Consider the following 17,260-nt stretch of genomic DNA (forward strand, 5'->3'; position numbering starts at 1 on the left):
TCCAGGGTTTCTAGTGCAGCCTGCAGTCTAACACAACCTGCCCTGCACTGGCACTGTCGGGCTTCTGTCAACCATAAAATCTGCTCTCATCCGTGCTTCCCTGAGCCTGTCTGGTGGTGCGGATGCACAGTCCAGTCTGATGGGCCACAGCATTCTCTCATTTCTTGCAGTGTTTGTAGCCAGATCAGCGAGGCCTGGGCTCGGGGCTTTCACCGTTGCCCCTCACTCTCAGTGTCCCCACTGGGAAGAAGCCTGAGGCGCCTCCTTGGAGACCTCCCCCTTTGTGCGCAGGGCCAGCTGGCTGGAGAGGAAGGGAGGGAAGGAGAGGGGACACGAGTGAGGGGGTCTGGGTGCTGGAGAGCCCGGAGAAGAAAGTGACTGCGTCCGCGGAGGGGCCAGTGGGTGCGGAGCGCAGCCGGGCGCGGGATGGGAGGCGCCAGCGCGGCCGGCCCCCCGCCCCTGGCCGCTCCCTCGGCTGCCGCCTACTTAACCTGGCGCGGGCCGGCGGGACTCTCACTTCCCCGAGTCGCCAACTCCAGCTCGCGCCTGCTCCGCGGAAGCTGCGCGTCTTCTCCCTCCATGGCGCTCCTCGTGCGGCTGCTGGCCCTCGCCCTGGCGCTGGCCCTGGGCCCTGCGGGGACCCTAGCGAGTCCCGCCAAGTCACCCTACCAGCTGGTGCTGCAGCACAGCCGGCTCCGGGGTCGCCAGCACGGGTAAGCGTTGCAAAGGGATGGGACGGGTCGCTGGGCTTGCTGCCTGGGGCATCAAAGCAGGCTGGGAGCGAGAGGAACAATCCCCAAAGCCCCAAATAAGCAGGCAAAGTGCAGGACTCCAGGAGACCAGCGCTCTAGCCGGTGGAGGCAGAGAAGCGCGGGACCATGGAGGGAAAGTCAGCGCCGGACACTTTGTAGAGGAAAGGGTTGGAGGAGCTGACCAAGGGCTCGAGAGAGAATCCACTTTCGGCCTCTTCTCTCAGCCATAGGTGGAAGGGGCCAAGCAGTTCTCTGTCTGTGATCATTGGTATCATTGTGGGAGGGCACCTGAGTCAGCAAGGAAGCCCCCCCCCAGCGGTACTGCCAACCAGATCGTTGTCCAGTGACTCCTGAGTAGGCTTTGACCACATGGGTGGCAACATCACACAGGCTTCTGTGCACCTGGCCATATCCTGCACCCACCCCCAGGCACCAAGACAGTGTTCTGTGGGCACAGCAGGGCAGGGTAGCAGCTAGGGCCCCTGTTCAGGGGAAAGCAAACATCCCAGGGCCTTCGTACAGCATGCTGTGGAGATGGGGGAACTGAGTCCTGAGAAGACCCAGAATTTCCCCACAATCCCGCAGTGTGTGTGGGAACCACTTTGGAGTCTGTCTTAAAGCAAAAAGGGTTTGTAAGTGTGGGCATTATCACTACAGGCAGCATTTTGACACACTACAGGTGAGTTGCCTGTAGGACAGAGCCATGCAGAAGGTGCAACCTAGTGGAGACCTAGGCACAGACCCAGCGGGAGGCGGACAGTGTTCCTGCATCCCAATCCAGGCCATACCTGCTTCACATACAGCTGGGTTTTGCTGTGGCTCCCAGTCCACTTGGTTGCGCCAAGTTCTTTTTTTACACTGAGGTAAAACCAGTAGTGACACCTCGGGGGCAGCTCAGATACTGTTGAGTTCTGGCATTTAAGCCCCAGGCAATGCCTAACCTTCCAAGAGATGGAGCAAATGGGTTCTCAGATCAGTACTCACAGTTGGGGAGCGAGGAGATAGCGTGGACTTCATAGGTCCCCCCAAAAGCCTTGGCTTCCACATCTGGGTGGAGGTATAGGCTGTCCCTTTGTTTCCTCTGCATGTGGCCTTCAGGTGGGGGAAAGGGGTGCTGGGACCAAGTCTGGCCACCCTGCAGAATATCAAGCAGGGATGCTGCAGCCTCAACACCCTCCTGGAAGGAGCAGTGGGGTGGGGGAGTGCCCTGAAGTGGTTAAGAAGTGAAACAGTCACCTTTGACTGAGACCCTATGCATAAGAGTGAGGGGGCAGGTCAAAGAAGCAAAGGACATTAAAAGATGCATCAAAGTCAAAATGTGACAGCTGACATTTTTATTACTTCAGCCCTTTTCACTTTTGGTCCCTCTGCCTTTTTTACCAATGAAGTATGTTATGTTTGGGGACCACAGACCACCCGGGAGGTGTATTCCAGAATTTGGCCTCCTAACCACTAACCTAGGAGAAGATCACTAGGGCACGCCCACAGCAGGCACCCAGAATGGTGTCTCTGTACATGGCTACAGCAGTGTTCCCAGAGGAATTCAGGGATTTGCATAAAGAACAGTCCCTAGCAAAGCTCCTTCCCTTCAGAGCCCAGAAGAGATACTGACCAGGCTGAAAATAAGTTAAAAAAAAAAAAAAAACACAGATGTTCTTTTATTATGAACTTCAGATATTGCATTAATTCCCATCCATACCCCTGCAGCCTAATCCTCTTGGTCAGCTTCTTGCAGTGCAGCTGAAAAGATCCACAGTAGCCTGTGAGGGATGAAATGATCAAATCACTGGGCCCTTCCTTCTTGGTGATCTGTGCAGGCACGGAAGCTGAGGCACATGTTGCAGGCATGGCTGCTTTTACTCTGATCTAAGTGTCCATGAAAATACCACAAGGCTGCCTGGTCTTGTGCACATGGGTGGGGTGCCTTGTATTAATGACCTTGTTCAAGCTCCAACTCCTTATTCCAAGTGAGACTGGGAGAAAACGAAGGAAAACTTTCTTAGTTGAAGGGCAGGCAGCGTGCTCCACATTGTGAGGGAAGAAATGAGCACTAGGCCTTGCCCAGGGGTACCACTGTACTGCCCTCCAGCACTTTGGCATCCATCTACTGCAGTTGTTCCCATTTTACAGATGGTGAAATTGCAGCTTAGTGAGACAGAGTGACTTTGTCTAAACAGAAGTGTAGTATCTGTGACAAGCTCTCTTGGCTTCCAGCCATATCTATGTTGCCATAGAGAAGAAGGAAAAAAAAAAAGTAACATTAAAAGAGAAGTAAAAACGCAACCACACCTCTGCATATCAACAACCAAAAGCTGAACAGAACTTCCTGAAACACTTGGTTTTCAAATCCAATATGCGAAGCAGTGCTGCTGTGCTGGAGGCAAAAGGCCCAGAAATGGGTTACTCACTTTTTATTACACTTTGGTATTACTTTCCTGTGTGTGCGGCTCACCCACACTCCCAGTGTGAGAGGAGGAGGCTCAGGGCTCCCCGGCCTCCACCCCTGTCTCACAGAGCAGCAGCATTGGAAACTCGCTCTGAGGAGGAATGTTGGAGCCACATCCACAGAGACTCACTGAAGATCCGCCAGCCGCCTACGGAAAGTTGCAGGGAATTCATCGACAGTAGTAATTTCCTGCTTGGTCAGAGGGAAGAACTTCTGGGACTGCACGAAGCTGAATAGGATACAGGGCTGGCAGGGACTTTTCAGGAGTCAGTAGGGACTGTCTAACCTGTGAACCTGGGCAGCGAACAGAGAAGCCAAGCATTTAGAAGTCCGCTGGGGGCTACAGGCATTTGGTGAGACCCTGCTGGGGACTTAGGCAGCCTGTGCCTGGTCCACTTTTGGCTGTGGTCTCCTGTCCAGCCTTGACTCCTCTCACCCTCACTGGGACACTCAGAGCACAGGGTCTGTTTGGTGCACAAGGAATGCTTTACACTTCTCGCTCGCATCAGTAGTAGGGTCTGTTGGCAGCGTGGTACAAAGGCTGCACCCCAGGTAGGCAGACGGAGGGAAGGGTGTTACCTGAAGCAGTGAGGAAGGGATTCTGAGGTGAGCAGGACTCACGCTGAGGTCTAAGTAGTGAACAGCTGAGAGTTAACCCGGAGAGCACCGCTGATCACAGCTGTCCTAAAAGCAGCTGGCCAAGTGCCCTGGTTGACAGAGTGGACACACTTGGCGGATTGTTTCTGAGAGCCAGCCAGCTGGTCAAGGCAGAGTATGTCTGTATATGATTCTGTCTAGGAGTCGCTGGGGCTTCCCACATAGACCAGGGCCTGCAGCACATGGAAGGCCAGGTATGTATGTGCTCAGTGTGGGGTGTGGATACACAGAAACTCGGGTGTCTCTCAGAGCTTCTCTGCTTGGTCAAGCTTTGACATTGATAGTTTTCTTGATTTGTAACATGTAATTTAAACATTGTAAGATGTTCTCATTTGCACTTACCAATTGCCTGTGTCAAAGCAGAAACATACATGAAATTATATTGATGTGTAAGATAGACTTGACCAACGTTTTGAGGGGAGGCTTTCAGGGGGGCTGATGGGAATCTAGGTGCATGGAACCAAAGCCTTTCCTAAAACTACCCCTGGCACCAAGGCTGAATGACTGTCTCTCCTTCATTTTTTGGTAGTTCTGATGACCCAGGAAGGCCAACATGGTACAAAAGACATTAAGGTGGCTGCTCACGCCGACCATCTGGTTGACACTGTTGCTTTTGTTTCTAGCCCCAATGTGTGTGCTGTACAGAAGGTCCTCGGCACCAACAAGAAGTACTTCACCAACTGCAAGCAGTGGTACCAGAGGAAAATCTGCGGCAAACCCACGTGAGTATCTGTGACCACAGGAGTACCAGCCATTAAGGAGACTACGCGGCACGTGTGCCAGCCGCAGGTACCTCCAGGCTGGGCCAGCCTTCCTCAGAAAGGCCAGGCTGCCTAAGGAGCCACAGAGATGCATGTGCAGACATGTCAGAGAACTGTGTGCTCGGGAGTGGCACTTTATGAAGCTGGCCGATTTGTTTTGCATTTTTAAGGCTGCTGACAAGAACTTGGATACGTTTTTCAGGGCTGATTAAGATTGTAATAAGGATAAAAGTGTGTGTGTGTGTGTGTGTGTGTGTGTGTGTGTGTGTGTTTCTCTTAATCTTTACTAAGTGATCTAAATATTTCATGGAGATGCTGTGAGTGTGTGACTCCGGAAAAGAAAACCTGTGAGCGAACTTATCCTAAAGAAGAGCCTGCCCTACCCTGCCCTGCTAAGCTGGATACCTGAAAGAGACCCAGAGTGCCTAGAAATGTGCACATGACTGGACAGCATTGCCTTCTAAGACCTTGCAGGCTCCGATGCCAACTCAGCCCCTCAGCTCTGAATCTGCCACTTACCTGGGCAGGATTAGTGTTTAGGACCCTCAATCACCTCATCTGTAAAATGGAAATAACTAAAGGCCTTCCTTGTTACGATGATTGTTATGATTCTGTACGTAACAGGAGAAATATGGTACCTGGCACATAGTAACTGCTCATTACACACCTACTATTATTATTATCCCGAGTTTTGAAATCCAGACCCCACAGAAGGAAGCCTGCCCACAGGTTGTGGACCAGTGGGGCTTGTTGGCATCCCTGTCAACACAAAGAGAGGCAGCCCTCCCCCCACTGCCTAGCTGTTTTCTAGAAACAAGGTAGGCTACGTGCTCTAGCAGAGTGCTGGGTAAAGCAAATCTGTTTTGGCACCGTCAACAGATCTCTAGCTGGCTGTTAGGCAGAGGCAAAGGTGCTGTGCAAAACCTTCTGAGCCACCTGTGGGGTCAGACCTTCCTCTTGTCTGCAATAGGTGGATTAAGAGACTCTAAGCACCTACTCCGAGCTTCTCCCACTGTTAGGGATTTTTACATTTATTGCTTGTGATGTTGTTTTCAAGCAGCCATTTCCTCCAACTTAATAACCAAATGAAGGAAGGGAAAATGCTCTTTCCTTAAAGCTGTTCTTGGAAACAAGTATCCCACTATGTGACTCTTATTATGTCAGGCAATTTTCAATCCTCATCTGAATCAAGGGAAATCAGAAAGCATGGCAGGACTGGAGAGAAACCAGCCCTTCCCTGGGAGCCTGTGCAGGGCAGGTCTGTGGAGGCTGCTTCCCTCCTTGACCAAAAGCCCAGCTTCAAATCTAAGAGTTGCACAAGATAGAGCCCATTTTAATAAATCTGGAAGAGAGCATTGGACTCAGCAATAATTTTTGCTGTTTTGAACAAAAAGAGATTATGCAAATTCTATACCATACATGCTTCCATGCTGCCTAAATTTAAAGTATAATAATACCTTTGGTGCTGATTAATTGCTTTCATTATCTACTTAAAGAAGCAGTTAATTAATTGAATATAGAACACCATATCATTATTTCTTGGACCATCACCAAAATGCAAAAAAACAGCTCTTCACATCTCAGAGCCATTTGGTTAGTTCTGATTTCTGGCAACATGGGGCCCAGCTGTAATATCAACCTCTTCCATCAAAGTGACTACAGGGCAGTACCTGCCGTGCTGCTTCAGGTGCCCTTGTGTTGAAGCATTTGCCCAACGAATTACCAGTAGCTTGATGGCTTTCTTCAGCGGCTTCCAGGCTGACACGTTGGCTTATTGACTCTTGCATCTTTCTCTAAGTGTGCGCCAGCAAAAGGCACCAGCAACAGAGCTCTGTAGATAAAATGTTCCAGGGAAGGGGGATGTGTATGGGGGTGTGGTGGGGAAGTGAGATTTAGAGCTGAGTCAGGCAAAGCCCAGTACCCAGGCCCTGCTATTGTCCTTGCAAAGTCAAAAGGAAAAGATATTCTTCAGCTCTTCACTGTGGCCATTGTTTGGGGGCAGCTTCAAAAAAAAGAAAATGAGGACAGAAAAGTGTGAATGGATAGCAAACTTCACTATTCAGGACAAGAGAGGCTCTTCCTGGAGCATCAGATGTGGTGTCAGGAGGTGGCACGGAGTTGAAGGGAACAAGAGAACTCAAAGGGAAAGAGGAAGAGGTTGAATTCATTTCTGCTGGGCCCCAGAGCCAAAAGATACATTTATATACCTGTGACCCCTGAGGGGTTGCCATCTGACTACCACATGGTCAGACTGAACTGTTTTGTGTAGTTGGTAAGGTGGGGAGGGGAGAGACTGTGCAGGCTGGAGTCAGGGTCACCCTCTGGAGAGTAGGTCCCTACGTGCATGTAGTTGGATGAAGACCAGGCTGAGAAATGGGAGCAGGGTGACGCTTGGAGCAGAGGACTGTCTCAGCCGGGCAGGCATAGGCAGTGAGCATTTTCTCAGCAGGACTCCGGAGAAGAGGCTCTAGCAGATGTGTATGTTGGAATACAAGGAAGCAAAGCTTCGTGGGGGAAGGGGACAGCACAGGTCCTCAAGGGGCCCAAAACTGGAAGGAAAAATTTGAACTGAAAGCAGAAAGGAAGCAATCACTAAGTTGCTTTGGAGTGAAGACCTTGTGGTATAGGGTCACACAGAAACACAAGGACAGGCCTGATGAGCCCGGACCTGCAGCCACTTGACTGTTACCGTGAGGCCCTCAAGTTCACCTCTGGGAAGACAGGGGATTGGTCACAGTCAGCACAGTCCTTGTCAGGTGAAGCAGTGGAATCACAGTGGCTTTTCTGCATTCCCAAAGAAAGAATCTGAGATTGGTACAATGCCAATGTGTCAAGTGGACGTATGGGTTTTATTGTAGGAAGGAGTTACCAGTGAACCTTTGTTTCAGGGTTTGAATGAATTTTTACTTAAAAATTCACTTTAGCCTTCATTTCAGATCCTAAAGATCACCAGGGTGCTACAATGGCTAATCAAAGAGGGATGGGGGAGGCAGATGGCACTGCACTCTATGATTTCAGAACCTGATTTGATTGGGAACCATAAAATTTTCTTATTTGGCAGCTTGAGCAAAGGTGTAGGAGATTGTGGCTAGGAAACCTGGCTGCCTCTCAGCAGGGCTCTTTTGTGTGAGCCCTGGAGAAAGGATTCTGTATATCAGCCAGGTCAAAGGTGACATCATGGAGATGTCACTGTCATAGCAAAATCTCAGCCATCACAAACATGGCCCAGGGAGGATTGATGTGGAAGCTGGCAAGTTGGAAGAGTGGCATTGTCCATCTAAGTCTTGAAATTATTTCATGAGTAATGCATTTCACTAGTGCAAAAGCTGTTCCCTGGAGCTAAGGTGTGCTGTCAGGACACTACCGATTCTGTAGTAGCAAGCGCTGCTTTATGCAGAGGCAGAATAAGACTGCTTCAGCCACGCATTAAAGCTTACAATTCACCTTTTACTGGAAGGCAGCTGGGACATGGTCAAGCTTTGCCACCTGTTAGGTCTGTTTCCTGAGAAGGGCACTCAGAGACATCTGCCATGAAGCTGACGAAGAGCCAACCTCCTTCTCCTCTTCCTGTGTCCCGTAACCTTGAACCCAAGAGGAAAAGGAAGAGAACAGTGAAAAGCCATGTAGGTCTGCAGACGTATGCCTCCTTCCCTGTTTCATATTTACTGTGCAACTAGCTGGGACCCCATAGACACTCTGCTCTGAAGTAATGGAGCCTGAACATGCAGCAAACACCAGAGATTCACCAAACACATCTATTGGTAGTATTTCCTGCAGGCTCTTACCACTCTTCAGATCAGGAGGCTGCTTAGCTGACATAGCTATTTGCTCTACTGAGAATCTGGCATGCACTTATATGCTATATGGCATAAAGACCTGCGATAGGCAGAGGTACCCCTAAAGGTACCTCCATCCTAATCTGCAGAACTACAAATATGTTCCCTTACATACAGAAAGGGACTTTTTGCAAACGTGATTAAGGATCTTGTGAGAAAATGATTGTCCTGGCTTATGTGGTGAGTCCAGTGTAACCACAAGGTCCTCTATTATAAGAGGGGGCCTATTAGGTAGAATCACAAAAGGAATGTGATAGCGAAAGCTGAAATTGGGCTGATGGGGCCACAATCTAAGGCATGCAGCAACCTCTGGGAGCAGGAAAAGGCAAAGAATGGGTGAATCCTTTAGCCCCTGGTTAGAACTCAATGTATCATTTTAACCCCATAGGCAGATCACTGACTCTGGCTTATAGAACTATAATGCAATAAATTTGTATTGCTTTAAACTATAAAATTTATAATAATGTTATAGCAAACTATAGAAAATGAATACAGGCCCTATTTTTTGAGTTCCACTAATGTATTGTGTAAGATTATCGCAATCTCTAGTCTCGTGGAGGACATGGTTTTAACTTCCCTTCCACTTTAAAGTTTCTATCTGAACTGTCATGCTTTCATTTGTCTAGATTTTTTAGAAAAAGCTCAATAATGAAGCATTCAATAGATATCAAGCTTCTGTTTGTGCTGCGTGTGCATAAGCTCACACACATGTCATGGAGTCACTCTGTGATCTGAGGAGGAATTAGCCTACTTGAGATGGGAGAACTGAAGCTCAGCAGCCTGGGCATTTTACTCAAACTCACCCACTGGTGCATGGGGGAGGTCTGTTTTCTCTATGTGCCACCCCAGAAAGAATCATGACTAACGACCAGTGTCAGTGACACAGGAGAGGCCCAAGTGAGAGGGCTTCTCTCTGTGGCCCCCGAAACCTTTGGCTGTGAGTCCCAGATTTAAGGCCGCCTTGGGGCCACAGAAGCCCTGTAACCTCCAGCCTGCCCAGCACCAACCTTATCTCAGTTGCTCATTCCCAGTGTGATGGTCATGAGGATCCCCTGTAGCAAGAGGGATCCTCAAAACCTCATTCCGATATGGGAATCAATGGGGACTCAGTCAACATCCTAGAGTGCCCTGAAATACCCCAAATACCACATATAAACATTTGCCACCATTGTCTGAGGTCTCCACCACCCAGGCTGGCTTGTGCTCAGTGGCACTGGCACAAGCCTTTACTGGCAGTCATCTAAGTGAGTCCTGACTTTCTACCTGAGACCTCAGGAATCAGCTCACCCACCTTCCCAAGGCCAGCAGTGAGAGAAACAAACCAGAGCCACCCCAGGCAGGCAATCCCTGGGGTCTGCCCAATGTCCAGATGCCACAGGTCTGTGTGCTCTGTGACTCCTCTTGGAAACACTGGATGGTTTACCTTCTGTCACAGGAGAGGGGCTGTTGTCTCCACTCTTTGCTCCATCTCTTCCCAAAGTCCAGGTAATGCCTGAGCGTTCACAGCCAGGGGAGCTACTGAACCTGTAAAGCACAGTTGGAGAGCGACTGTGTTAACTTTACATGGACTTTGTGGGAAATGACGTTGGGGAGAAAACGAACAATTACTTCACCCTGTCCAGCCCTGAGTGAAGATGTTGGAGGGGAGTGGAGGACAGCTTCTCGCACATCCCTACACTTAGACCTCGCACTGACACTCTCCTTTCGCCCACCCCTCCTTTGATCTCAATGCCCTTCTAAGTCAGGCATTTTTTCCTCTTAATTTCATCCTCAAATTATTCTTCTATACTGAGAAGCTAGAACAGGGTAGTTAGTAGCTCACTGCCCTAGAGAGGGTGCTTTTCTGACCTGAAGTTTTTCTGTATTTGACTTTGCCCAAGTCGAAGCCAGGAACATTTAATCAGAGTGGCTTTAGCTGACGAGGTGACAGCTAGAGACCAAGAGATTGATTGTTTGCCTTCAGGAGTACCTAGCAACTGGGGAGCGTGGACAGGAGACTCCTTGTGGCTTCTGAACTTTCTGCACTTCTCCTAGATGGCATCAAACCCAGCCTTATGCTCAAGCCCCAGTCCATCTTCCCCAAACGTCTCTGTTCTCCCCAGAAACAGAGCCTAGGCAGAGTGCAGCCCTGGGACCTGGGAGGTAGGGCAGACTACGTGGAAGGTCATCTCAATGAACTCTCTTCCCAGTCTACAATTTCTAGCTGCCTTCTGCTTCTGTGGGGCCAGGCAGGCTGGTATTGTTGGATCAGCTGGAAGCAGGGAACCCACCAGCTGTGGAGCCACCACAAGCTGTAAGGGTGGTATGCTCTGGCAAATTTGCCCTCCTGTGCAGGAAGAGGATGAAGAGAAAGCTTCCTGGGAGAGATCTGAGGTCAGGTAACCAGGATAAATCCTTCGGCTAGGGAGGCTTTGAAGTCTCAGAGGCTGACCCTCTGCCACGGGAGCTTGCTGCAGAAACCTTCCGTGTGTGACCTGGTCTAGCTACAGCGAGATAGGAGTGTAGAGAGCCCACCTGGGGAAGCACAGAGTGCTGAGCAGGGCTAGCCTGGACCATGCTAGGGATAACATAGGTCAAATAGCTTGCTTTCCTCAGATGTGTACATAACAACAGCAAAAGCAACAGCAACAAAACCATGGATGTGGTGAAGTATGAGAAGAGTGTTAGGGCTGCCCCTACCCACCTGGGATCTTCTGAGACCACAGTGCCCCTCAGAGCCCTGCAGCTTTCTTTCTGATTCCATCCTAGATGTCACCATCCAAGACTGTTTTACTTCCATCTGTCCCTTCCTCCCCAGCCCCTCTGTCCTCTATTTCTCCTGGTGTCATTCTCTATTCTTCCTACACACACACACACACACACACACACACACACACACACACACACACACCAGGAACCAGGACATTCACATTCAGGAAGCTGGGTTTCTTTGGTCCTCCCCAAATCCTGGTGAGGCCATTGAACTAGTCAGCTCTCCTGCAGATTTTGGAATGAAACTCAGACACCAACAGTTTTGAAATCAGATCTTCGGCTGATTGGCTGGGAGTTCCAAGCTGTGGGGTATGCTGCACCCCTGTGTGCAGGGGACCCCAGAGATGAGGATTTTGTGGATAAGACTTTTTCCAATGCGCAGCTCCAACTCTGGAATTTCACACAGCCACTTTGGGAAAGAAATTAAGCACACGGTTGGGGAGGGTCTTGCCTAATCCCACCTCCCTAGCTCCAGCCACAGGACCCTAGTATTTATCAAAGAAATCCTTGAGTCTCACACAAAGATGTCCCAGGTGCTATGCACTCAAGGCTTGGCACTCTTCCTGGACTTAGCTGGAGGAAGTTGGCACATGCCATCTCACTCTGTGAGAGAATGCCTCTCAGTCCCGAGGTATCAGCCCACTGACTAAAACTGTGAGTGTGACATCGGAAGAAATTTAGAAATCACCTAGTTTTTTTACCCCATTTTATAGATCAAGAAACGGAGACCAGACACAGCCATGAATTTTCAAAGTCACTTAGCTATTTACCAGTGGGTCAGAAACCAAGTCTCCTGATTGTGGAACTGTTCCTCTTAAACCATTTTTCACAAGTTGTGTATCAGCCAGTTCTTTAGATGCAAAAAAGACTTTAGTTGCTGAAGGTAAAATTGTAGCTGGGCCAAGATGTTATAAGCAGAGATGCAAGGCTAGGAAGGAACCTGTGGGAGGAAGAGGAGAGGAAGGGGGAGGAAGAAGCAGGAGGCAGAGAGAGCAAACAGCAATGTGGAATTTGTCACTCCTCAGTCCTTTCTGGGGAGCCCATTTCTACTTTTGTGACATACACAGCTTGAGCTGATTCCAGCTGCATTCATGGGCACAAGATCCTGCGGGCACCCTAAAGTACCCCCAGCACCCCGCAGCTGTGTTTCTTCTCATTCCGCCTACCTGTCTCACGGTGATGCCATCAGACATCACACGTGAATAACTCTGGTAACACTCACTTCGGTTCCAGTCTGGCTTCTCATTCATCTCAGAGGGTGTATCCATGGTGAGGAGTAAGGGAGAGAGAACACGGCTGTTTCCCCTTGCTGAAGGACTTCAGCCGAATGTGGAGGTTGAGCTTTAAAGCAAGTGTTCCATGGAACAGACTTTGGAATTCTCCTTTCCTTAAAGCAATATTTAAAATTCCCACAGTGTTTTGTGCCTTTTCAGAATCTCAGGTTGGCTGAAGCTATGTCTTTCAGACCTGGAGATGGTGGTCAATGTCCCATAATGGGCTCGCTAAATAAGGAGAAGAGAAGGTTTTCAGTTATCCTAAACAGGTGTTTTCGTGGGTCAAAACTGTGCACTTCCGTGCTGGTGTTTTTCTGCATGCAGACCCTTCTGGAAACTGGTGATATTGGTACCTCCTGGGAGACAGTGGGCGAAAGGATGAGGGTGTTTGGGAGATATAATCTTTTGTATATTTCCCATTTGTAACCACGAGGTATATTTATTCAGAATTTTTAATTTAAACAGAAAAAACATCCATAAGAGCTTTGTTTTTATCTTAAAATTGGATTGTGAAGACTGAGAAAAACGTGATGATCACATATACCCCACCCTTTTTAGTTATAGAACCGGAGAAGCAGAAATACGTGAGAGACTTAATCCAATGAGTTCTCCACCACCTCCCCTTCTGCCTCATTCAGAGATGCATTTTAGAGACAAGGAAAGTGCGACCCAGAGAGGAGATGGGGCTGGCTGGCATAGGGCAGGCTTCAAGTTAGCAGTGGATTTCCCTGGCATTGTGTTTGAGATAAATCCTTGGTAAAGCTGTGTTTTCTAACCACACTATCAAATAAGCTATCCCAATGCAGTCCTCCGGCTGGTTTTCTGTAGGTATTGACAGCCATCAGGATCATTCTCTGGGCCAAGGTAAAGTAAGCAGCTCTTTGACAATGAAATGCACAGTTATATATATTGTTAGTGACTTTTTAGGGGGAAGGTGCTGCACTGTGTCCTTCCTCTTCCTTGGTTACTGAGGCGACTGTGCCTGGGGAGGGCCTGAAGGCACGTGAGGAGTGAAACCCTGCCTGACACACATGTGTGAATCTCGTTACAGGGTCATCAGCTACGAGTGCTGTCCAGGATATGAAAAGGTCCCGGGAGAGAAAGGCTGCCCAGCAGGTGAACGAGCCAGACTCGGTCTCGGAGTGTGACTAGAGGCTGAAGTAGGAGGGGCAGGGGGACCAGCATAAAAGGCAGAGGAGTCTGGGTAGGGCCCTGTGGGATGAGGCATGCTCGGATTCTCCCATGTGCTCACTGGCGTCTAGGCCCCATTTCAGAGGTAGAGAATGGACTCCCTGAGAAGTAATGGGTTCCCTGAGATGCTCCTCCTGACCTCTCAACAAGCTGGTGGAGCAAACTCCACTTCTAGCCTGACTCTAGTAGAGGCCTCTCCTAAGTCATACAGGCTCCTGGCCTTGACTCTATCTAGCAGTGATTCTGAACACATCCAGCAGGGTTGGCCTGACAGCTCACTGGTTCCCATCAGCCCTGTTAGAGAGCAGATAGGATAAGTTGGTCTCTGGCTGGGCAGGGAACCCTAAGCCACCACAATTTACTATATATCTAAACACAGCCCAGGGGAGCAACAGAGAGGAAAACCACAGCCCAAGTGGCTCACCTAGCACCAACCAAGAGTGCCATGAATGGCCGGCCACATTGGGTCAAAGACAGTGTGACACCTGTGAATCTTAGGTGCTTTAGTGTCACATATCACCAGCAACTGTGCAGCAGGGTTTGCATTTTAACTTGGAAACATAAACTTTTGTTTAAATTAAGAAGATGAGATTGAAACTTGAAAGGGCGGGATACTGAGTTGGTATTGAAGCCACAGAGAGGCCGATGTTGGCATGGGTGGGGTGGTGGTATCACTGACCTTAGTGGAAGTAGGGTGAAGGGCAAGGGAAAGGAGTTTAGCTTTAAAAGGGAGCTCAGCCTCTGGACCCTGGTTCAGAACTCTTAAAATGAACACTTGGTACCCTCTCCAAGAAGGCTTTTCTCTACTTCAGGCCGCTTTGTAGAAATAACATTTTATTACCTGCAAATGCAGAAAGTATCTCAAAAATTTTATTCTAGTAGAGGCCATTAGGGAACTAGTGTTAATACCTAGATAATCTGTAACACTAGGTTAGAGTTAGGATATCTGTTTCTGGATATATACGCTTGCCCTTATTATACAAATGTCTAGGAATAAAAGCTTTGCTTTCCTATGTTTAAAATAATTAGAAATTACCTATTAGCTATGTTCACATAGACAGACAGCTGACTTACTGAGACATTTTAAGAAACATACAGCAAGCCTTGAGCTCCCCAGGCGTTGACTCTGGGCTTTTTGCCATTTCTTTACTCCCCCCCCCCCATCACCTAGTACCTCTCTGGCAGAGAAGGAAGAGTAGGTGTTTAGGTTGGGGTGGCCCCAGCAGTTATCCCTGTTTTGTCCTCTGTCCCTGCAGCCCTTCCACTTTCAAACCTTTATGAGACCCTGGGAGTTGTTGGATCCACCACCACGCAGCTGTACACGGACCGCACAGAGAAGCTGAGGCCTGAGATGGAAGGCCCTGGCAGCTTCACCATCTTTGCCCCTAGCAATGAGGCCTGGGCTTCCCTGCCAGCGGTGAGACAATCTCCTTCTGCCCAGAGGGCTCTTCCAGGGACCCACCCAGTCCCTGAGGCCTGGGCACATGTGAAGAATGGGATGCTACAGCGACTGTTTCTGAAAGCTTTTCCCATAACCCTCCAGGGAGTAGACTGAGTCTCTTCCTGTCCATCCCGTCTGAGGCAGGCAAGCCTTGGCAGTCCTGAGGAGGGGTCCTTGGCAGAAGGGAGGCCCGTGTTCACTTGGGACTTAGAAAGCATGCTTCCCAGGGGAGCAGGGGCCCATCCTTTGAATGTGAGATCTAAAGCCCAGTAACTGTCACATCACCCTTTCTTCTAGGAAGTGCTGGATTCCCTAGTGAGCAATGTCAACATCGAGCTGCTCAATGCTCTTCGCTACCACATGGTGGACAGGCGGGTCCTGACCGAAGAACTGAAGCATGGCATGGCCCTCACCTCCATGTACCAGAATTCCAACATCCAGATCCATCACTATCCCAATGGGGTAGGTGCAGACGCAGTCACACAACACTGTTTTGTGCATAATGAGCCCATGTCTGCCCCATAGATAAGATGACTTTCTGGGTTCTGTCCTACAATATGGGAGCCCATTGGTATCCTCTGCTCCTGAGCTCCATGGTGCTCCTGTTCCACACCAGGCAGAGCTGCATTCTGCTGCTATATGTGGAGGCCCTGTCCATCCACCTTGAGGCTCCCAGGTTTTGGTCTTCCTTGTGTTATCAACTTCACCCTTGATTCTTCTTTGGGCAGATTGTAACTGTCAACTGCGCTCGACTGCTGAAAGCTGACCACCATGCAACCAATGGTGTGGTGCATCTCATCGATAAAGTCATCACCACCATCACCAACAGCATTCAGCAGATCATAGAGATTGAGGACACCTTTGAGACACTTCGGGTGAGAGGCTGCCCAGTGACGCAGAGCGAGCCAAGAGAAGGGCTGGTGGGATCTCTTTTGTTGGAGGAGCAGAGGATGTCTGAAGGTCTCCTGGGTGGAGGAAACTAGGGAGAGTCCACTAATTAGATGCTTAACTTCACCTACCCTGTGAAATACCTCCTGTGTTCTTTTGTAATGCTTCCCTTTTCTTGCCTCCCCTGGAAAGTTCTGTGTGGCAGTAGCAAAAAGGGGTCCTCTAAGCCCTCAGCTGCCTGGGTTCTCACTGTGGGTTGTGTAGGTAGGAGGACCCATCCTCTTGATGCTGGCTCCCATATGGGGGGCACTGGAATAAATGGCCTGTCAGGCTATGTAATGCTTCTGGACCACACATCCCTACACTGGATGACTCCTCCAACTATGTTCATTTCCAAGGACCTCAGATCTGGCAGAGAGGCCACCGTATGAACACAGGAGCCCACGTTCTTCTTGTTCTACCTGTAGGCTGGCTTGTCACTGCTTTGGGGCCATAAGAACACTTCCTTCCCCCATGCCCAGCAGGCATCTGTCTTACCACTGGAGGGGCCAATGGGCGTTCCTTTTGGCAGCATCCGCTCAGGAGGAAGTGAATGCAGGCTGCCTTGTCAGGGCTTTTGCCCTGGGTCAAGGAGAACTTTCTAACCACAAAGGATACCAGTGGGAGTGGAGATCTCCCTGGAGATCTCCAACACAGAGAGATAAACACACTCAAGCCAGATGGGCCTCAGCAAGTGGGGACAGCTGTTAGCTGGCCCTAGAGAGCGCTGGGAGACTACTTCCCAGGTTCTTGTCCCCTGCCTTTCTTCTGGGGCACGTAAGGCACAGAGATATTCAAGGGAAGGATATTGCCACAAAGCTGTTGCCATATATCTTGGTTAATAGAATTTGGTCCTTTTGACTAATCTCTTGATCTTTAGTTTGAGCAAATAATCCTTCTCCCCTTGGACCTGCCTTCCATGCCCATATTCCCTTCTTTCTAACACATGCTTACTAAGTACCTGCTACCTCCCAATTATTGTGCCATGCTGGAGATCACATAAATCAAAAATTCCAATAATTATGGAATTATAATTGCTAGATGGTGGCAAGCTGAAGGAGTTTCTCTACCAGACAGACTCACTTTGCCTGGAGGCTTGGGAGTGGGGACAGATGCCCAGTGGGCATCCCAGAGAAACTGTGTTAAGGCCTGAAAAAAGAATAAGAGTTTAAAAAGCGAAGAAAGAGGAAAGGGCATAGAGAATTAAGAGCAAAGACCTGAAGG

The 17,260-nt window shown here is 49.4% G+C and overlaps 1 protein-coding gene across 1 annotated transcript in view; it reads left to right on the plus strand.

Annotated features, from left to right (window-relative positions):
• Window positions 1-500: 500 nt before the first annotated feature.
• Window positions 501-17,260, plus strand: part of Tgfbi (transforming growth factor beta induced) — a 30,421-nt gene continuing 13,661 nt past the window's right edge. Inside the window, exons 1-6 of the mRNA XM_003473267.5 lie at window positions 501-713; window positions 4,479-4,577; window positions 13,529-13,593; window positions 14,925-15,085; window positions 15,407-15,571; window positions 15,838-15,984. Of these exons, the coding sequence (XP_003473315.1) occupies window positions 580-713; window positions 4,479-4,577; window positions 13,529-13,593; window positions 14,925-15,085; window positions 15,407-15,571; window positions 15,838-15,984 (771 nt within the window). The 5' untranslated portion in view covers window positions 501-579. The remainder of the gene's footprint in view (window positions 714-4,478; window positions 4,578-13,528; window positions 13,594-14,924; window positions 15,086-15,406; window positions 15,572-15,837; window positions 15,985-17,260) is intronic.

This window comes from Cavia porcellus, unplaced genomic scaffold, assembly GCF_034190915.1.
Source record: "Cavia porcellus strain 051 isolate PalLab524CR breed Dunkin Hartley unplaced genomic scaffold, mCavPor4.1 scaffold_19, whole genome shotgun sequence".
Classification (NCBI taxonomy): Eukaryota; Metazoa; Chordata; class Mammalia; order Rodentia; family Caviidae; genus Cavia; species Cavia porcellus.